The following is a 21,862-nucleotide window of genomic DNA, read 5'->3' on the forward strand; positions in this document are numbered from 1 at the left end:
GAAATACTTTAATGCATGCATTTGAATATAGCAAATGACAGCAGAGTTTTATTAAACGAGGAGCCCTGAACACATTTTGGCACTTTTATGATCTTTGTTCTTGTTCATTTGTGAACAGCCTCGGATTAGATGTACCAAAGACTGTTAATATCCTTCAAGATTATCCAAGTTTAGTTCTGTTTTGGGGTCCACGGTCGATATCTCGTGAGCAACTCAAGATGGCCAAGTACTGATGCCCAGTGTTCAATACTTCTAATTACACAATCCCATTCTTAGAAGATTGATAATATAGCAAATATTAAGATTAACCCATGAAACTGCAATGATGTTTTCTAACACACCGTTACTATCACATTTACACTGCTTCCACCCATCTCGGCCTCCATATATTTCAATATCGACAACAGGTTGACATCAACATGATGTTACCATTCTGAGATAAGAAAACATAATGAAATAAGCATTGTTTTAGCCTTGCTTCTTTATTCACTTTATCACAAATTACAAAACACAATAGGCCACTCATCAACCTCTTAATTGAATAACAGTTAATTGAAAAGAAGTATATAGTATATCAAAATATACTGTTTATAAACGGCTGGGAAATTGCTATGTTATGATTTTATATGATGTGCTGAAAACCAAAAATTGAAGCATTACATTCTTGATGCTGTAGTTGCTGTGTTTGAACTGCAGGAGGCAATGTGTGATTACATTTCTAACACTGAGAGCTCCTCTGGCAACAAAAGGGAATGTCAGTACTATTCACCCTCAGAAAACACATCTAATAATCTTTTCCTACGAGAATCAGCAATATTAGCAAAATTATTGAGTATCACAAAGCATCTTCTAGCCCAAAACAAAACAAAAAATAAAAATATTGGTGGGTATTATTTTTACCAATAATAAAAAATGATTGGTAAAAAAATATAAAAGCATTACCAACAATTGTTTGCTGTGCTTAAGCATGCATTTACCTCGGCTTAATCTATAATACTTTCATCTGGATAGCTATTTCTTCGCTTTTAACTTTAATACCCTTCACCCTTTGCCTTTTCTCCCTCTTTATCTTTTAATCCTTTCTTGCCTTCGCAAAAAACACCCCAGTCACATCATCGACCCCCACCCTCATGTCCTGAGGCAGTGTGTAAACCTCCAGCCTGATCAGGGTGTAGCCGCTCTCCTTCAAACTATCACAGACCTGGGCCTCAGTCAGTGGGACCACAGGGATCTTTACGCCAGGCCCTCCAAAATAGTAACTCTCTCCCAGGGCTCCGATGAGCAGGAGGTGGCCACCAGGCCGCAGAAGCCTACCAATGTGGCCCAAGGCCCTGGTGAAAGCAGCCAAATCAGGGCTGACGCTCTCCAAACAGAAGCAGGACACGAGGCAGTCGGCACCTGCTGAAGGAAGGGCATCATGGGCCAGAGGCTGAGGGCGGTGCACGTCAATGGGGAGGATGTCGGTGATGACCTGACGTAGCTTAGCAGCTTTCTCTGTCCATGCTGAGGGCCTGCTGGAAACAATATAAATGACTCGCCACATTACATATGAAACAGCTACTGTAAATGCACAACACAGCATTAATCTAAACTACACTATACTCTACACAAGATTTGGTACAGACATTAATTTTGGTCCCACTATGAGGCTGGCAGTGAGTGAAACTTTCATTCATTCTTCTCCCCCTCAGGATAGATTATAATCAGCTTGGTTATCTTTTATTGGTTAATTTGTGTTACTTTGGTTTATGACCAAATAATTGCAGAACTAATGACATTCCCATCAGCCGCAGCTCCACTTTTGTGTTTAGTGTTGATCATCAAATGTTAGCATGCTAATAAGTTAAACTAAGATGGTGAACATTTTATTTGCTCAACATTGCTGCAAGCATGTTGGCATGCCAACGGTAGCTCAACTTCACAAAGCTGTAGACCCTAACTACACATTATTTTTTGGTTTATGAATATGCCTTTATATGCCTTCTTGTCAAACTGACTCTCCAAATCAAGGCACTTTTATTATCACAATAGGGACAGTATAAGGATTAGTTGTGCTCAATGAGAGTGCCAGAATAAAATATGAAACAATTATGGCTCTTTAAAGAAGTCAGTGAATGAGCTAAAAATGTTACCACAAGGAAAGAGACGAAGGTAGTGTAGAGTGCTATTGAAAAGTATATGATTGTCTTTATTGTTTCACAATAAAGAGTAATTATCTCTAGAACATACTGTCCATTACAAATGTAAATCATTAGTGACTGAGATTTCCAGATATTTGAGGTCTTCAAACAGAGTTTGAATGGACCTGGTCATACCGTCGTCCCTCCAGCTTGCAGACGTGCTGCAGGTACGGAGTCCAGTCCAGGTTGCAGCCTCCATCATCTTGGAGCCAGTGCTTCAGCTCCTCCCTGTTGACCTCCAGGAAGTCTGTGAGGAGCACCTTGCTGAAAACCTCACAGCCACTCAGCACCTGGTACAGGGTGGGACCCGAACCTATGTCCACCAGCAGCTCTCCACTCACATCGCCTGGAAAGAGGAGAAGCGACACTCTGAGAAAGACCTAATTAAGTGTTCTTTGCCCAAATATCTTGATTAATATGCAGCTCCTATTCAAATATATTGACAATAGAGAGACACAATATTTATTATTTATTATTATTATTATCATTATTAAATGATAACTAAATCCAAAGAAAGAATATAAGAAAAATATGTTTAGTTTTGAGGAATAATGTGTGGAATATGAAGAAAGATAAATTAAAAAGAGGAATATGGGCCTAAAAAATGTTTTTTAGATCGAGCAAATCTGAAAACTCCAGCATTAGTTTCAGTTAAGCCTAATCCTATATTTTACCTAATTTTGATAAACCGTCACATATTCTGGAAATGCTTGTTTCAAATCACATCTGTTGATAAAAATGCAAAATATATATATATTTTTTACAGTTCTCTCTTTTGTTTCAAATTGATGTATTTGGTGTGTTTGGAAACCTTGAGATCTAGATAGAAAAAATTACACAAACAAGATGAGAGCAACTGAGAATAAAAGAGAAATAGGGAGTTGTTATATTAGATTTCAGAGAGTTGTGTGAGAGAGAAAAACAGAGAAAAAACAAAGGAATAAAGTTTATATGATCCATCACTCTCCTTACCTTCATTGAAAGCCCTATGCAGGCATGCCAGTTTCCATGGCACAATGCTGTCCTTTCTTTCAAAATCAGCCCGTGGTGGCGTGTAGTTATACTGTAGATATGCTGCGGGATCAAATCTCTGGTAGTAGGCTGCCATGGCCGCTACTCCACTCGCTGTTCTCTTTTCTTCCATCCTCCCGTTTACTTATGTAATACCTCTGTTTGTTGGTCAGCCTTCAGGTGCACTGCTACCTCATCAACCACCTTATATACCTGTGTATGTATGTGGGTGCGTCTGTGTCATTATGTGTGTGTCTGTGCTTTGGCTACTCTGAGTTTCCTGAGAAGAGATAGCAATCCTATTTTTGGGCCCGTGTTGCTGCCTGATAGCATTTGTTCTGTTCATGCTCCCTGCCCTGAGGCACTGATACCATCAGATCAGGGGGCTTCCTCCAACACTAGACCCACTAATGGACTCCTCACATGGCTTTCAGGTCTTTCACCCACCTCTCAAAGGCCTTCCATATCTCCAAAATCATTCTACAGGGCCTTTTACACACAAACAAAAGACCAGATTTGGTCTCAGGCAACCCTGTTTGAAAGGCACAAACAGGTCTATCTCTGGGACAAACATTTCACTTTGCTGATGTTTGTATTGACGACAGGCAATATTAGATCATTACAGAATTAGAGGTTGTCATAGGGTGCACAGGAAGAGGTTTATTATTATTATTATTTTGTGCAACAACTTTCAAAGTATAAATGTTTCATAAAGTCCATCAAAGACGAGCAAGATGATAGCCAAGAGGAAAAATGAGCAATGATATCTTTTGGTAGTAAAAACACAATTTTTTGGTGTAACTGCATATTTGTATATTGGAGATTAAGTATAAGAACTGACACACAGATTAAAGTTTTTAAATTTAAATAATTTGAACATATAACAAACATATTTTATGGCCTTGTTGTTGACTTAAATCACGGAAATGTGTGAAAATAATAAAGACCTTCACACTGATTTGATGCTGGTTAACATTTAAAATGTATGTATAGACAGTGTTAACAGTGTGCTCTATGACATTAAATTAGTTCCTCACATTTATTTTCAGTTTTAACAGACTAAAAATCTCCTCACTTTACTGTATGTTCAGCAATACATTTATTTTGTGCCAGGGAATGACACAAATCTTCTTTATCGCTCCATTAAAATGACTTTCTAAATGTTGAAACCACTAGTCACAGTGGCCAGCTGACAAAACAGGGAGCTTCATCCCCTGATTGAATTCATTTTCCATCTATTCCCAGTGAATCCCAAAGCAGCAGCTGAACCAATGTGGAACATGGCCATGTAGTAATCAAACGTATTCTCCCCAGGAGTCTCTTAACACCTCGCTCATCCCTGGCAGCTGAACCTGAATCCAGAACAGACACACACACACACACACACACACACACACACACACACACACACACACACACACACTGACCCCTTTTCAGACATCCAAAATATTACAGTGTCCAAGGGAGACAAGTTATTTACAATGTGGAATTCTGCCAAGTGATTAGTTAAAATTAGGATATTTGGAGATTACAGTGAGAGGTAGATTAAGTAAAAGGGGTTAAGAGTTTTCTTTATTTAAGCATACTTTACTTTTGGCATTACCTCTGAGTCTTCAAACATTCAGTGTTTATGGTATTTGGACAGAAATGTGATTATAAACGCTGGAGAAGTTTCACATTTGCAAATAAAACTCCGGAAGGGCTGAAGCTGCTTCATCTAGAAATATAAGCATGCAATATATTTTCAGATTATAATGCATTTAGAGTACACAAATCGGCTGTTGTAAGAAATACTTGAATTTATAAATGTTTGTTTAGATTAACAGATAAAATATGAATTAGAATTAACGCCTCAGTCTCTAAAAGTGTCCAATTATTTGTACAAAATCTGTTATCATTTTTGTTCTTTCCAGATAAAATGAAAACACAACTGTCACAACTATATCCTGAAAGAACCAACAACATAACCCTTTGTGAGCATTAATCTAAAAAGCTTTTCATGCTAATGATGAAATCTGTCTGCAATGAAAATACTTTTTTTTTCATGAAAATTAAATATATTTTAATGACAACCATTTAGCCAAGACAGTTACATTGTAACAAGAATCTAGTTTTATTTCAAACACAAACAATCACAATTAATTAAGCTGCAAAGAAAAATACAGATGGTGCTTGCATGTTTAAAGAGACAACAAACGTTTCAGCCCAGAAACCTCGGCAACTTTGTTATCTTCACCACAGTGCTATCCGGTCTCATGGTCACACAGCATACTTCCTTCTGCATATGAACTGGGCCTTGTTGCACTTTTGGCCCTTTGGCAAAGGGGTCGGAGATGGGCTGCTGGGGTCGTCTGGTTAAGTGTGTTTTGGGCTTTGGGTAATTCTTGCTGATGACTCCTGAGAGGAACCGCTGGAGGAGCCTCCTGGCCTCCCAGTACCTTGTTGAGCACTCTGCCTCTATCACTGTTGGCCTGTAAAAGGGTCAGAAGCCACACACACACACACACACACAAAAAAACCTATATGAAAATGCCTCTAACTGTAACAGTATTTTGACATTTCTTTCTCAGCATGTTGGTTAAATACCACCACTAACATGTTTGCCTCTATCACTACATTTACACCCGTTCTTCATGTTTAAATATTATTCAGTTAAAGTGTGTAAATCTGTTGAAATGGAGAACATTTTCACTAACCTGCAGTGATGCTGTGGGTAGAGGGTGAGGCTGTGCCAGTGAGCCGTGTAGCTCTGTCCTCGCTGCCAGTCCTCCTCCAGGACGCTACAGTCCAGCTCAGCTCTACGTGTACCACCCACACTGCACATCCCTGCTGCCTCCACCAACCAACCACCAATCCTGTCTGGATTGGATCAGTATGGATGAGAGAGGTCAGAAAATTCTTAGATAAAATGTAGAAAGAGAAGCTCCTACACTGTGTGGTGGTTCTAAGTTGAGGACACAGCAGCGTTTGGTGTTCTTATCAATCGTACTTAACATCTTGGACATTACTTTTGTGCGTATTTTTGTGCTTAGAAATAACTGAGAACTGAAAAATATGGACTGTAGCTGAGAGGTGATTGTACCATTAATATATCACTGCCCAGTTAATTTGGATGAAATGTGGCAACATTAGTTATTGTGCTCATCAGTAAATTAGTCCAATATACTTTACTTCCATTCTAATTTGCCATAAGATTATCCTTTTTGACAGTATTCCTCCTCTGTTCTTGTTTTCCTTTGTTCTTCTGCTGAAAATCTCCCTTTCTGCCTTAAAGGAATCCAACAGACTTCATGTGAATTTAGTCCATTTACATGTGATATAAAATGTGAAGTCTTGAGGCTACAAGTCATTTCATGTTGCTGACAGTCTTTATGGTGAAAAAAAGAAAGAAATTGCACATATAATGTATAAGTACAATAATTGAATTTCTGGATAATAAAACAACATGCACTTACTTTTTCCGCTGATCCTTTCTTCTAACAAACCTTCTTTCCACTTACTCTTTATGCTGCAACTTTTCTGTTTACTTCTGGCAATCTTTACCTTTGAAGTTAGTCTTTTCCACTGATAAAATGTAATCTTCAGTGGAGACAGTACAGCACCTCTGATCTTTTCGGCTTTTTGTCCAGTGGATAACTGCTCAGCTTGACTGTGGGGGTTGAATATCTGGGTTTAAACAGTTGTGTATCTGCAGCTATTTTAGAGTGGCTCTGCTGCCATCTAGACATGCTTATATTAGAAACAATCCACATGATGCCACTTTGACCAGGGAGATAATGAGTTGAGACACAATGAAGGAAGTGCAACACAACCTGATTAATATATTACTGTATAAAGTTCTCAAGCTCTATTTTTATCATTTAGAAACATATATGACAACAACAATGAACAGTACAGGTACTTGGAGCTAAATGCTAAACTTTGCAGGCTAACATGCTGATGTTGAGCAGGTATAATGGATACCATGTTAACATTTTAACATGTTAGCATGTAAAATTCACTATTTAGCAACAAAAACAAAGTACAGCTGAGGATGATGTAAATATCAGTAGCTTTGGGGGTGTTTAGTCAGAAACCAACGTACTGGACAAAGTGCAATTTTGAACAGATGGTGGTAATACAATAGATGTAAAATTAGGGGATAATTAAAGTTTCATTTCACGACAATCCATCCAATTGCTGTTGGGATATTTCAGCCTGGACCAAAGTGGTGGAGCAACCAACAGATTACCGTTAGTGGGACTGAAATATTCATATTATTTATTATTATTTATATTTGTTTACTCCATCAAGATAAGATGCTGCTGTTTTTTTTTTAAGGTTTTAGGGATATGTTACTTTTAAAGTGATATTGCAATGTTATATTGATTTCAGGTGCAGTACTGTTTGTTAGAATGTAATTGTGAAATGTTCTTGCCTAATAAAATGTCTTCTGTGAATGTTGTTTTGGTCATGATGACCAGAATATAAAACATGTTTCGGTTTGTAAATTAATATGGGGTTCAGTTTTACCAATTACACTGTTTGTTTCAGTAATAAAAATCAATATTTCCACCAATTCAAAGGGATCAAAATGAACAGACTTGCAAATAGTTAAAAGGTTGTGCACACACACACACACACACACACACACACACACACACACACACACACACACACACACACACACACAGTAGATTAGTGGAGCCAGGAGTAAGGTAAGGGTCAGTTCCTTCCCCAGAGTCAGATGGACAGATAAAAGAGCGAAGAGGAGGAGGAACACAGAAGAACAGATAAAGGGCAAAAGCGGACAACAGAGAAAAGAACAGGACAGATTTAATAGAATAATACGCATTTAGCCAGAGCTACAGGAGCCAATTTAGTTATCTATCGGTCCTAGGGGCAGTGGGAGTCCGACAGTGTCAGTCAACTCTGCTCTGGGTTACTTTTCATTTTGTCACAGCAGGACAGTACAGGTACAGAGAACTTTCATCACTATTGCAACCTTGTGATTTTCCCACCACATGGTGCAAATGAAATTTAATTAAAGAACTAATTCGGAAACTTTGATACAACCATGTCGTCCTGTTTGTTTCAGATTAATAAACTGAGAATAATTACCAATAAAGAGTTAAGAATTTTATGGAAAACATTTTATTTTAAACTATGGTGGCTGTATAGTGCTACATACTGTAAAATATGGAGCTTGTTGTGTAAAAAGCAATGTGAAATGTATTATGGCTATCAATAACCACTGATACCAGAGTCAGGATTTTTTATGCATTGATTAAACATGAGTTGTGTGCCCCTATTGTATTGTTTGTTAATGTACATTCAATTTGCTAAGTACCATGCCTCATTGCTTATTGCATGCTGCAAGCATTGTGTGTATCAGTGTTCCTGCAAAACACCAACAATTTCCACTCAGGAATATTATAAAATAAATAAATAATACAGTAGGAAGAAAAGTACTGTGATGTTAATATAGAATATTGTGTTTTGCAAATTATATTTTAAACTATAAATTAGAATTAAAACTACATATACACAGCTCCAAAAAATATTTACACAAAGATAGAAATAGTCCGACAACCTAGCTGAACAATGATAGGTCAAATAAATATAAAACTATTATTACCATACAATAGGGTGAAAAAAAAGAAAGAGTGTTTCTGTAAATTATAAATGATTACAAATTGAAATAAACATTGAAAATAATATGTCCATCATTATAATTATTAACGGATTTTGTTTGGTTATCGTTGGTTAAAAAAGATGATGCAACCAAAGAATGTAATTCATTTTATTCTGAAATATGAGACTTTAAACGACACTTCCGTTCCCCTTTCCGCATTTCGCCGGCCGGCCTGACGCCACATCCTGCCACTTCACCACGAGGCTTTATCTGTATTAAAACAACTTTTAATTTGTATGTCAACGTTCACCGAGTGTGTGCAATTAACTGTTTTGTATTTTATCCGCATTAAACCACTTTATCTGTAATTTACGGACGCTTTGGTAACGTTAGCGAGACGGCCGGGTGCAAACTGCAGAGACAGTTTCATCAGCAGCTCTCTCAGTGAGGGGAGGAGTCGTACACATGCAGAGACCACCTCTGTTCAAGTATTTGTGTGATAAATGAAAGAATAACGGGTTAAAGAAGATGAAGGAGACTCAATAGAAGACGTTAGAAAGGCCAGGTACACACACAGGAGAAGCTAAACTGGGACTTCAGCAGGTCAAGTAAGAAAAAAAGGCTTTTAATTACTTTACCATCAAGGAAACCAGTAAAAAACTTCAACTGTGCATGGGGATACAAGGATCACCCTTTATGTTGCCCTTTAAATATAATAATAATCTCTAATATTTCAGGTAAATACCACAGTTTAAGGTCTTGGCTGATGTTGTGTGTGTGTTTTTCCTCACTCTCTGTGCGTCTCTTTGTGCTTGTAAAGGCATTAAACAAACCATGCTGCTGCAAAGGCTGACCCTGTGTTCAAGGAGCCCACTGGATTTCCAGAGACACGTATGCCGGTTGTTCACCAGGCCACTGACACAAGGCAAGCTATGCTGCAGTAATTCCCATGTAAACACTGTAGATTATGCCGTCATCCAGCAGCCAGGATTACAAAAAAACAGCAAATTTGTTAACCAAGATCTTTTAGATAAAATGGATTCTGATGTAATATAAAGTCTCTGTTGCTGAAATGATCTTTGATTAGCCAGTTGACACAATATTAAACTGTTTTGATATGTCATCATGTTACAAACAAAAAATACCAACAGTTTTCCAGTTGTAGCGTCTCCGTTTTAGAAGATTTTCTGCATTTGTTTATGTTCTATGACATTATTCTGAATATCTTTGTTGTTGTTTTTGACAAAACAAAATCACCTTGGGGCTTTAGCAAACTTTGATGGAAGTTATTCTCTGTTTTCCGACATTTTATTGACCCAACAATTCATTGATTTGTTGAAAAAAGATAGATTAAACAATAATTAAGTAAGTTAGTTAATTTATTTTTTATGTTTCTATAAATTAAAACATTTGTTTTTTACTGCTCTGAGAAAATAAACAATTAGAAGAGGTCACCTCAGGCTAGGGGAAACGTTAATGGGCACTTTTTTTTTTACAGTTTTGTCACTTTATATATGGCCACATGATTTATTGAATAAATGAGAAAAGAAAGAAAAACATTACAGAAAGATTCACCAATAATGTAAATAATTACTTTGTGCTAATAGAATAAGTAATTGTTTAAAAGTTCGAAAGAATCCGGGATTGTGTTTTGATTGTATCAGCATAGTCAATACAGTATCTGCAGGCCGCTGTGGTACACCTGATAGACTGCTGTTGTAACGTACTGTGCAAACTTTGCCTGAGATGAGATTTGCCCCTCTATCTCTTTCTCTGCCCGTCTGTCTCTGCCTGTCTCTCTCATGCGCCTCATTGCTCCAGAGAGATGTGTAATGTCAGCACGGGCTTTTCTGCTTGCACTGCTGATGTGGCAGTTTAAAGGCTGTGATTATCTAGTTTCCCAGGTTACAGATGGATGTTGGGGAGGGCTTTTACTTTGTCTCACTCGTATAATCAATGAAACGAAAAGCCAGAAAAACATTCTTGTTTGCACAGTTATGTAATGTTGGCTGTGTGGAAATGTATAAACCAATATATTGATACGTCAGCTAATTTGTAAGCACAGTTGAAGGTGTCTACACTACCACATTGTTTATTTCTACTTATTTTACTTTCTGATTCCATTTTCAGTTGGGTTTTTATTAAAAATGGATCTCCTAACTAAGTTCCCCATGTAAATTAGATGAAAGAGAGGGTGAATTTCATGGTAAAGTTTTACAGAACCTGAGGAAAGTTAACTCTTTAGGAACTGTTGATTAATTAGTTACAAAAAAATAGTCTGCTTTGTAATTCACCTCAGTGAAATTATCTTTTTCTATTTGGGTATCATGCCATTGTTGGTCAAAGTTAGTTCTCCTTGTGTTTTGCCGACGACTAACATTGAAATACTTGATATAAAACTTCTTCTTCTACTATACAGTTTCCCAGGTTGGGTCCCATGGCAGCTCCTTTGCACACCGCAGCGAACTGCGTCAGGCCAAGAGGATTGTAGTCAAGCTTGGCAGTGCTGTCGTCACCCGTGGCGATGAATGTGGCCTGGCTCTGGGGAGGCTGGCCTCCATTGTGGAGCAGGTGAGAGGCCAAGTACTGGGACAATCTGTACTTGAATGAAGTATAAAATGGATTTGGGGACCCGTAGAAGGTTTGATAGGGAGGAAAATCAGAAGTTCTGTGATATATAAACCCATGAGTGGGGGTTTTCTTTTCAATATACTTTTCAATATACTTTTTTCTGATTGTATTTTATTTCATTTTTTGTGATTTTGTCTTTTTTTCCCCTCCTACTTCTCCTTTACTACCCATCCATGAAATGCTTTGGGACACTGTGACTTTTCATGATTAGAAAAAGGTCTCAATCTCAACGAAAAAGCCATTTTACTCTGTTACCTGCAGTAGTGTCTGGTCATGCAGATAGTTTTAGTTTTATTCTTCCAGGTTTTGAGATTTTTTTCCATAACAAAACAGTAAGTACTGGACCTTTGTTGTCAATGAGTAATAAACCCTAATTCTTGTCTGTGTGGATAATCCACCAAACATTATGGGAACAGTTTTCATAGGGATTGTTGCTTTGGTAGAAATTAGCCCCAATTAAAAAAAAAAACATTTGCACTGTTTCTCCAAAGACAAGTTGCATTTAATTTTAAAATGTAACTTTTTTTGCTTTGAGAACATAATTCCATTCACCCTATTATATTGGGTTAGAGAGAGAAATCTCAAAAACACCGACAAAATAACAACTAACATCGTGGCTTGTTAGTTTTTTATACATTGGGTAAACCAACCTTTAAAGCTGAACTGAAAAAGAAAATCTGTGGGCCCAGCTGTGTGTATGAGTCCTAATTGGGTGTGTTGTTGTCCAGGTGGCCATGCTGCAGAATCAAGGCAGGGAGATGATGATTGTCACCAGTGGAGCTGTGGCCTTTGGCAAGCAAAGATTAAGACATGAGATCCTGCTGTCCCAGAGTGTCCGGCAGGCGCTGCACTCAGGACACAATCAGCTCAAAGACATGGTAAGAAAAGGTGGAGGAATGTGTTACGGCTTCCTCGAATGTTAAAGCACAGAGAAAGAAGAAATTGCTGCTGCTACTTGTGGGTTTTACACAGTGCTGGTGGCATCTGTCCAATATAAGTCAATACAATACAATAGCATACACCGGTCAACAAGCAGTTCTGCTCTTCTGCTTTTTTTTCCTATTCACATGTACAGTTGATCTTCCTGGATAAGCCGGGTGTAACCTCCTCTAGTGTGTCTCTGAGCGGCCAAAAAGCTGTACAGGTCATGTCTTTATTCAGAGAATCAATGTGACCAGACGTCTACTGCATTTGTGTTGCAGTCTTTGCCAGTGCTGGAAGCCCGGGCCTGTGCTGCGGCTGGACAGAGTGGCCTGATGGCGCTGTATGAGGCCATGTTCACCCAATACAGCACTTGCACTGCACAGGTACTTACATACTTCATAGGAAAATAATCCCATTGAAACGCTCAACAAGCGTATGTTTTATACAGAATAACATATTTTGATCTTTGTCTCTCTCACTGCTTAATTCTCTGTTCTCGTCTCCCTCCTGTGCTCTCAGGTCCTGGTGACAAATCTGGATTTCCATGATGATGAAAAGAGGCAGAACTTGAATAGCACACTGCAGGAGCTGCTGCGCATGAACATTGTGCCCATCATCAACACCAATGACGCTGTGGTGCCCCCACCGGAGCCCAACAGCGACCTGCAGGGGGTAAATGTGGGTATAGATAGCATGGGGGCGACGCTGATAGTAGTGATGGTGGCGATGGCAGCAGGGGTTCTGAAGGAGTTGGTAGAGACAGTGTTTATATAGTGTCGACTGTTACTGTTCATTAGCTACAGTATTTTCTGTCATCCACACACATACGCTGAAGCACCTCTGCCACCCTGCCTCACATCATCAGCTCTGCTCTCAACCATTAAGGCATGTGCATGCAGTGAGGGGATGGATGGCGGTGCATGAAGTCACTAGGATGAGGAGCTGTCGAAAGGGGCCCTGACTAACTTCTGTAGGTAGACGCCGCCACTACCTGTTCTCCCGCAGAAATAACTAACCCATCTTTCTCTCAGAGATAATTCCACTCTCACTCTCAGTCAATCATTTCCTTTTTAATTTTTGGGCCAGCTCGAGTTATGTGCTGTATATAATTATTTTCAAATGGGGCGCCCTGGTAGCTCACCTGTAAGAGCTGGGTTGAATTCCGACCTGTGGCCCTTGATAAATTCATTTTTTCAGCGGGGTCCCTAAAATTTGCCCTGATGTCCTGCAGAGGGACAGTTCAGTAATAGAAGAACATTCTGCACAGTTTTAAAGTATGTAAGTGTTCAGGTATTTGTTTCAATTTAACAGCTTGCCTCTAGCCCTTAAGAAAAGGCTCAAATGGGTAAATGGCAGACGTTTGACTTTTTGCCGTCGCTTACATCAGCAATTTTCTGGTTCTGTAGGTGATCAGCATTAAGGACAACGACAGTCTGGCAGCGCGGCTAGCTGTGGAGATGAAGGCTGACCTGCTCATCGCACTGTCTGACGTGGAAGGTATGTGTGTTACCGCAACAACAGTCTGGGTCAGCTGTTAGGAAACAACACCATCTGTCTGAGCTCTTCACAGAGGAAAAAAAACACCACTGTCAGGGTCATCTGAGAGTCATATGAGAGAGACAAACATGGACCTTCTGCCTTTATGTTTGAAATTGATGCTGATGGGGTTGCCGCAAGTTGTCGACTGAAATGGGTTTTTTAATCGCTGATGCTGATATATTGTGTCAGTATCAAAGCAAAAAGAAAGTCACGTATTATTCCAAGTACATTAAAATCTAATACACATGGATATTTAAGCCAGTAAAATGTTGTTTAGATGGAATTTAAATTCATTAATGGAATAGAAAAATACATTGGGTTATGCTGTAGATTTCAGAATGTTAAAAGGGAGATGTGGCTACAGTATGTATGCAATGTCGTTCAACTGCATTATTCCATACATTATAACATAATGTATATTTTATGTAAACCGATAACAGTTTTAGACTAGATTTGTCATTAGGATTGGATAAATGTGTTAACATTAAGAACATTTTTAAGCAAATGTTTACAGAATGATGCATGAGAGTTATAGTACAGGGCTCAAAACTTTTTTTCCACCTTCCCAAAACTCACAAGGGGGAGTGCTAACATTGTCATTTAGGCTTCTTTGTCATGCTGCTTAGTGTATTTTAGACACATGTATGAGCAAGTAAGTTGTGTAAGAATTGTTGATTTCTTAGGACTGTACGACAGCCCCCCTGGAACAGATGATGCCAAGTTCATTGATATATTCTACCCTGGAGACCAGCAGTCCATCACCTATGGTACAAAGTCCAGAGTTGGGATTGGAGGCATGGAGGCAAAAGTATGTCAAATGTCCTCAGTCAATCTGTTAAAAACTGTTTATTTACATTCAAGTTAAAAGCCTTATCTTAGTAGACATTCATCACATGGGCAAAGTGCAAGCTTATTGTGTTATGGATTTTTTTTCGAATAATGTTTAGTTGCTGCTTACACATTGATGCATCAGTATTAACAATCTAATAATGTCAAACAGACACATTATATCTGCCACAGGGGCTATTTTTCTGCAGAACAAGTACTTTTACTTTTCTTACTTTCAGTACATTTTGATTATATTACTTATGTCATTTTAATTAAGTTGTTACTTGTAAGGGGGTATTTTTACATCGTTAAACTGGTACTTTAACCTAAGTAACAGATCTGAGCATGTATTCCCACACTGCCTACCATTTTTAATTGTCAGAATTACTTGGCCACTACCAACTAACCATTGTTGCACCACATGAAGTGAACCTATATTGTAGCCAAATGTTCATGTGTTCATGTGCCCGGTTTGTTACAGTTGCCATGTTAAAAAAAATCCTTGTTTTTCTGCAGGTCAAGGCTGCCCTATGGGCCCTGCAAGGTGGCACTTCAGTGGTCATTGCAAATGGCACCAACCCCAAAGTGACAGGTCATGTCATCACTGACATTGTGGAGGGCAAGAAGGTGGGAACCTTCTTCTCTGAGATCAAACCTGCTGGTGAGTTCACCTGGTCTGCATGCTTTCTCTCTCAACATCTTCTCACATTATTGTTATTATTATTGCAGAGATACTAAAGCTGCATCATTCACAAATTGATTAGGTACAGCTAGCTAAAATAAAAAGTCCTGCAATGAATCTTATCTTAGAATGTCCAGTTTAGTTGAAACTATTCAGTGAAGAGATGTTGATTCAATTTTATGGTCATTTTAAAACTGTAGTTTGTGGTGCTGTTGAGTTGTTTTGCATTATACTGAGAAGTTTTTGTAATATTTTGTCCACCGTGTTAGTCTCAATGAGGATTAGAAACACCTCACATTATAACACAATACAGTTCATCAACGCCACTAACTACAACCTCCAAAATGATCATACAGTTGAATCAAGAACCTTCATGAGGGTGGGATCTGTTCAGAGTCTGTTGTATCAGACAACATGACTTTAGTTAGGTGTACCTAATAAACTGGCAACTGAGTGTATATTAAGTGATGTCTGTCCGGTCCTTGACCCTTCTCCAGGCCCAACTGTGGAGCAGCAGACAGAAATGTCACGCAACTCTGGAAGAACCCTTGCATCTCTGCACCCAGACCAGGTGGCACATTGTTTTAAATAAGAACAAAAATGTCTAATCTTGCCTTCTGTTAACATTATTAAATCAACGTCACTAGCTGGTTAAGTGCTTCAGTTTATTTGTAAAAATATGTTAATATAGGTTATAAACAAATTGAAAGGTTATGCCTAAGCTTACCTTTATCAGATAAAGAGAAACACTGACCTCTTGTGGGTAGATGTGCTATTTGCTCATTCTGTCTGTATTTTGGTTGACTGTGTTGTCAGAGGAGTGAGATCATCTGCCATCTAGCAGAGCTGTTGACTGAGAGGCAGGAAGAGATTCTGGCTGCCAACAAGATGGACATGGACCTGGCAGTAAATGCAGGTAACAAAGTGTCACATTAACTCAGTTTGTCAGGTTTAGAGAGGATGTAACAGTGTAGAACCCAGCAAAGTTTTCTGCACTGTTTTAAGTCAGTCCATAATATTTACTTAGGAATATATTTTTTATGTTCTCATATTCTTTTGCAGAGGAAAGTGTGGACTGACTGATGTTTTTGGTCCCCCCTGAGAAATATAATCTCATGTATAAACAGATTTTTCTTGCAGGAAATAGTCAAATCTGATTGTTGCTTTCTTAATATTGCAAGAGAAAGAGATAATTTTGTACAAATTGTGTGTCACCACCAGAGGGCAGCTCTATCACATTCCCTCTCTATAGATTGCCTCAGTTAATAAGTTAAGTCCTGTATTGAATCCTAATAACAAAATGTAACCCAGCTCTCGCTCCTTTCTACAGGCCATTTGCCACCAGCCATGCTAAACCGTCTAAGCTTGTCACCAGCCAAACTTAACAGCTTGGCCATAGGTCTGCGCCAGATATCTGTGGCTGCCCAGGACAGTGTGGGTCGTGTGCTTCGCAGGACCAGAGTGGCTCACAACCTGGAGTTGGAGCAGGTCACTGTGCCCATTGGCGTTCTTCTGGTTATCTTTGAGGCTCGACCTGACTGCCTGCCACAGGTATTTAGGCAGAGCTGCCATAATACAGACAACTCCTCTTGATTCTCATTCATTTTTACCTTTGACTTTCTTGAAATGACTGCAGGAATATCACAAACCCTGCGTGTTTTTCTCCAGGTGTCAGCATTGGCCATAGCCAGTGGCAATGCCCTCCTGCTGAAGGGAGGCAAGGAGGCAGCCAACACCAACCATGTCCTCCACAAGCTCACCCAGGAAGCCCTTTCCATGCACGGAGTCAAAGAGGCTGTACAGCTGGTAAAAATGTTTTCCTACACATTTATTACAAGGCAATACAAACCTTATATAGCACCTTTCATAGACAATAGGAGCTCAGAAGTCTTGATGAAAATGCATCACCTCAATCGGTTGATCAGAAATTAGCCTGAGAAAACCTTTTGTGTGTTTTTGACAAACATGTATTCGTTACAAGGTGAGCACTCGTGAGGAGGTGGAGGATCTGTGCCGACTGGACAAGATGATCGACTTGATTGTCCCTCGAGGTTCCTCCCAGCTGGTGCGCGACATTCAGCGGGCGGCAAAGGGCATCCCGGTGCTTGGTCACAGCGAAGGAATCTGTCACGTCTACGTCGATGCAAATGCCAGCATCGACAAAGTCCTCAAAATTGGTCAGCATACTTACAAATCTCCCTGCTGAGTTATACTGTAGATGTTTATGTGTACATACTGTTTTAGTAAAGTAACATGACTGCTAATGACTACTAAAATGTTAGTAAATTATGGTTGTGGTACTGGCAGGCCGGTTCTGCTAGACATTTATGTTAGATTACAACCTACTATGAATGTATCAGTAATTGCCTGATATTTTCCCATTCTAGTCAGAGACTCCAAGTGTGACTACCCTGCTGCGTGTAATGCCATGGAAACTCTACTGATTCACAGGGACATCCTCAGAACTCCACTGTTTGACCAGATCATTGACATGTTGCGCACTGAGCGGGTAAAGCACTGAATGCATTATAGTTGATTTTACTAGTCATCCAAAATAAGCTGAATTATTAAAATATATATACTGAATTTGAATAAATATATTTTAACAGGAGGACTTGTTATCTTATTTTTCTTTTCTTTTTTAAAAAAAAAATCCTTGTGGTGTGTCTAGGTAAGGATTCATGCAGGCCCTCGATTCGCCTCCTACCTTACGTTCAGCCCATCAGAGGCAAAGTCCCTGCGGACAGAGTACGGTGACCTGGAGTGCTGTATGGAGGTGGTGGACAGCATGCAGGAGGCTGTGGACCATATTCACAAGTATGGCAGTTCCCACACTGACGTTATCATTACAGAGAATGGTAAGTGGCCTAATGTACTAGAGAAAGTGTTTTATTGCTGTCTTTTTTTCGTTTTCAAACATTTATTTTGTATTTTTAATTTCTATTTTAAAAATTCATGCCTGACAGGTGCCATCTCTCTTTTATTTTGGCCATATCTTCATACCATACCACTGTGGCTTAAACAGCACTGGTCAGTCTTAGTCAATCTTGTCCTTTTCTACACCTCTTCATGTAGGTGTCTGATATTCATTAAGTTGTCCTTCCCACTCTCCTGATTGCTGTGTCCCTGTCTATCTCACTTTCTGCCACAGTGACTAATGAGTAGTGATACTTTGTTGTCAGGATGAGTGCACAGCCTCCCTCTGTGACTCCAATGTAGGGGGCAGAGCTTGTTTAAAATGTAGAGCAGATGCTAAAACACAGTTTAAAAGACTTTGGATCATGTTTAAACACGTTTTTGTCTTTCAAGTGAGCCATCACATTGCATCTCTCTAACTCATGTTGATTGAATCAATTCTCTCCAGTTTCAGTAGTATTTCCTGACTTAAAGGCTTTGGTCATATTGCATGTGAACACATTGCCATTTTTACAACATGTTCATTTGTAAGGTATTTTTTTAACAGTGTCTATCTAATGGTATCACTTTTTATTAACTTTCTTTGCTCACATAAATAGTAGCGTTTGTAATATGGATATAAAAAAGGAACCAATCCTGTGGTACAAGTTCAATGTGAAAGCTTGAAATACAAATGTGCACAATATTAGGTCATCTGATCAGGATAAAACAGTAGTATTTTAAAATGCAAGAGAAAGTGTGCAGTTCACTTTTCTACTTTGAGGATTATTCTCACCTGCAGTGGAGGATGTGCTGCTGCCATCTGGTGACCACAGAAGGTACCTCAATTAAATAAAATGTACATAAAATTGAGTTATTTGTATCGAGATAGATAGATAGATAGATAGATAGTAGATAGATAGATAGATAGATAGATAGATTGTGCTTTTGTCTGTGGATGTTCATGGTTCACATGATTAAAGAGCTTATAGCACTGGGTATGTCGGCAGACATATTTGTAACCGCAGTGGCAGCAACGAATACCCGTAATTATGTTATGACATCCTCAGAACTGCAGATTTAGGTCTTTAAGCACAACTACAATAAATAGCTGTTGTTGTCACATACCTCATGTTAATGCCTGAAAGGCTGTTGGATCAGAGATACGAGGTTGTGAGGTAGTAGCACTAATAAGCTGTCTTTCTCTTACAGAGGACACAGCAGAACAGTTCCTGCAGCAGCTGGACAGCGCCTGTGTTTTCTGGAACGCAAGCTCACGTTTCGCTGATGGCTACCGCTTTGGACTGGGTATGTGGTAGTCTTATTGGCATATCATTTGTCTTTTATTGCCTCTTTTTATTCTCATATTAATTTGTTATTTTCTCTCAGGGAACTGCGCTCTCTCTTTGAGCATGTGATATAATGTTTACAATCCTCACTTTCTTCCTCTGTCTTTGCCTTTTGTCTTTAGGAGCAGAGGTAGGTATTAGCACGGCTCGTATCCACGCCCGGGGCCCTGTTGGCCTGGAGGGGCTGCTTACCACAAAGTGGGTCCTGAGAGGTGACGGGCACACTGTAGCCGACTTCTCTGAGCATGGTACCATGAAGTACCTCCATGAAAACCAGCCTGTTGGGCAGCCTCTTGCTGGACAGAGGGATAGCAATTAGACCACAGACTTTGACAACATTCATCTAGCCTTAACATTGGTCAAACTGGTTTGCATTTCCCACCAGCAGCTCCACCGGGGTCTTGTGCAGATAATGGCTGATGTCACTTTTTTAAACCTCTGAAGCACAAAGCATGGAGAGAGATGCTTAATACACCAATTGGTTCGCATAATCGGAAGTTGTCCCTATTCAGACTGTACTTTTGTTCAGGGATCAAGAGTTTACAAATGTTTTAAATTCTACCTCAGCTTATGATATTTTTATATGAGTTAGGTCAGGGTCTCCACCGTTTTGAGAGTGAGGGCTACCTAAAGGGAGAGAATTATCCAGAAGGCTACTCTGTATACTTGACGAACATCCATGTTAAATTGACACTTTCAATAGAATAACATAGCGGTGTGTATTTGCCCCTTTAGTCATTTTCATGTACAAAGTTGAACCAATTTGATTTGGAATTGCGGGTGTGGAAGTAGTTTTTTCTGTTCGTGGTATTAACACTCAAAGGTCTTATGACAAATCTGCTGATGAGGACTGAGAGTCAATTTACTAAGCTCGCCTTATCAATTTATCAAACCAGTTAATTGATCTGCAAATGCAACTCTAGAGAAAATCGGCAAGGGCTTAGGCCACCATTTGGGACAATGACAATGAATGCCAGTAAATTGTTACTTACAATTGTTATCCAAGGAGATCAAAGTGCTTGTCTAATAATGCAATCTCAGGACAAGATTTTGAAACTGACACTAATTCACACAAACATTATTTTATTTCATCATAAAATGTGAATGAGAAACCTTATTACCAAAATGTGCTTACTTTGCCAATTTTATTGTGTAAAGCCACCCAAAATATTGAAATATTGTGATGATGGGCTTGTTTATCTTTATCAAAAATATATTTTATTTGTTTGATATTGTAAATCGTGGTCTATTCTCTCAGAAAATCAAGTTTCAGATATAATTATACATAACCGAAGGCCCAATTTGGTTTCATCTGATTGCATTGGCTCATTACCCACAAGATTCATACTGATTGTACTGTAAGTGCTTTCTTTGTTTATGTAACATCAGTTTTTTTTCTTTTCTTGCTGTAATTCCAGATTGAATTTTCTGTGTTTCTGAATGTACAGTTATTTTGATTAGATGTGGTGCTGGTGTCACTGCAAGTTTGCATTTGATGGAAGACATTTTTACTTTTTCTTAGTTTTACCAAATCCTGCTTTATTAGAGATTTTAAAATGTCCTGCTTCCAGGAAACTAAATTACATGATTAAACTACATGGTATAAAAAAGAATATGAGATTAATGCCATAGTGTCAGAAATGTACTCTTGTATTTTAAAATACACTCCAACTTGTATGCATTTTATTTACTATTTTTTATTTATTTGATCACTGTTACAAGTTGTGCTCATTTTTCTATGCTTTGCTGCTTTCCTGCTTGTTCCTTGTGGCGCCCAAAGCCCCTGTCAGAGCAGGAACAGTAATTGACAAGCTGCCTCCTTCAAGCTGGAGGGGTGAGTGCGACTGCTTTTAAATTAAGCTCTGTAACATTCCAGCCTCTGAGCTCCTATCTGATGTCTTGCAATGCACACTTAAGGATTGGTTTGGGTTGTTTAATAGCAGTATTGTAGAATAAAAAAAATTGGTTGAAAAGGTTTTTTTGGATATATTCCTTACTTTCTTTGATTTTTGCAGTTGAATTGTTGAAGATTTTCACACATATGTTCATCTCTGTCCTGGCACTTGTGTTTCTACTTTCACAAAGAACACAAATTAATAGGGGAAAAAAAGTCGTACTGATCTGAAAAACAGATGTCTAAAAAGGGCCTTTTTAAAGTTGCCCATAGGGGAATTCGCATTGCTGGAAGTGGGGCAAGGAAGATGGAAGA

The 21,862-nt window shown here is 38.9% G+C and overlaps 2 protein-coding genes and 1 long non-coding RNA gene across 5 annotated transcripts; 1 reads left to right on the forward strand and 2 right to left on the reverse strand.

Annotated features, from left to right (window-relative positions):
- Positions 1-463: 463 nt before the first annotated feature.
- On the reverse strand, positions 464-3,358 carry LOC127373171 (phenylethanolamine N-methyltransferase). Of its 2 annotated transcripts, none has more exons than XM_051417363.1 (3): positions 3,153-3,358; positions 2,316-2,526; positions 464-1,511 (listed from the first exon to the last, which is right to left on the reverse strand). In XM_051417363.1, exons 1-3 carry the CDS (start codon positions 3,322-3,324, stop codon positions 1,073-1,075), a joined length of 822 nt encoding a protein of 273 aa, XP_051273323.1. In that variant the 5' UTR covers positions 3,325-3,358; the 3' UTR covers positions 464-1,072. The 2 variants fall into 2 exon arrangements, with proteins under 2 accessions (XP_051273323.1, XP_051273322.1); XM_051417362.1 differs by having other exon boundaries at positions 464-1,514.
- Positions 3,359-5,280: 1,922 nt separating this feature from the next.
- LOC127373181 (uncharacterized) lies at positions 5,281-6,835 on the reverse strand. Its single transcript, XR_007886889.1, has 3 exons — positions 6,647-6,835; positions 5,888-6,050; positions 5,281-5,662 (listed from the first exon to the last, which is right to left on the reverse strand). It is a non-coding gene; the product is annotated as an uncharacterized LOC127373181 (long non-coding RNA).
- Positions 6,836-9,021: 2,186 nt separating this feature from the next.
- aldh18a1 (aldehyde dehydrogenase 18 family, member A1) lies at positions 9,022-21,630 on the forward strand. 2 transcript variants are annotated; one of them, XM_051417309.1, is made up of 18 exons: positions 9,022-9,413; positions 9,626-9,730; positions 11,225-11,376; positions 12,165-12,314; positions 12,639-12,743; positions 12,880-13,038; positions 13,767-13,857; positions 14,583-14,707; positions 15,244-15,388; positions 15,907-15,980; positions 16,226-16,325; positions 16,740-16,960; positions 17,078-17,215; positions 17,391-17,586; positions 17,797-17,918; positions 18,081-18,267; positions 19,517-19,612; positions 19,776-21,630. In XM_051417309.1, the coding sequence occupies exons 2-18, from the start codon at positions 9,640-9,642 to the stop codon at positions 19,970-19,972; spliced, it is 2,349 nt and encodes a 782-aa protein (XP_051273269.1). In that variant the 5' UTR covers positions 9,022-9,413; positions 9,626-9,639; the 3' UTR covers positions 19,973-21,630. The 2 variants fall into 2 exon arrangements, with proteins under 2 accessions (XP_051273269.1, XP_051273270.1); XM_051417310.1 differs by having other exon boundaries at positions 9,023-9,413; positions 12,880-13,032.
- Positions 21,631-21,862: the final 232 nt, after the last annotated feature.

Source organism: Dicentrarchus labrax, unplaced genomic scaffold, assembly GCF_905237075.1.
Source record: "Dicentrarchus labrax unplaced genomic scaffold, dlabrax2021, whole genome shotgun sequence".
Taxonomy (NCBI): domain Eukaryota; kingdom Metazoa; phylum Chordata; class Actinopteri; family Moronidae; genus Dicentrarchus; species Dicentrarchus labrax.

What these genes read in the sequence shown, in the direction of transcription:
- LOC127373171 (XM_051417362.1), bottom strand. Translation starts at nt 3,324, where the DNA reads ATGGAAGAAAAGAGAACAGCGAGTGGAGTAGCGGCCATGGCAGCCTAC. An exon ending in GCATAGGGCTTTCAATGAAG is followed by an intron (nt 2,527 to 3,152) that starts GTAAGGAGAGTG and finishes TCCTCTTTCCAG; the next exon opens with GCGATGTGAGTGGAGAGCTG. An exon ending in TGCAAGCTGGAGGGACGACG is followed by an intron (nt 1,515 to 2,315) that starts GTATGACCAGGT and finishes TATTGTTTCCAG; the next exon opens with CAGGCCCTCAGCATGGACAG.
- aldh18a1 (XM_051417309.1), top strand. Translation starts at nt 9,640, where the DNA reads ATGCTGCTGCAAAGGCTGACCCTGTGTTCAAGGAGCCCACTGGATTTC. An exon ending in TGGCCTCCATTGTGGAGCAG is followed by an intron (nt 11,377 to 12,164) that starts GTGAGAGGCCAA and finishes GTTGTTGTCCAG; the next exon opens with GTGGCCATGCTGCAGAATCA. An exon ending in TCAAAGAGGCTGTACAGCTG is followed by an intron (nt 17,216 to 17,390) that starts GTAAAAATGTTT and finishes ATTCGTTACAAG; the next exon opens with GTGAGCACTCGTGAGGAGGT.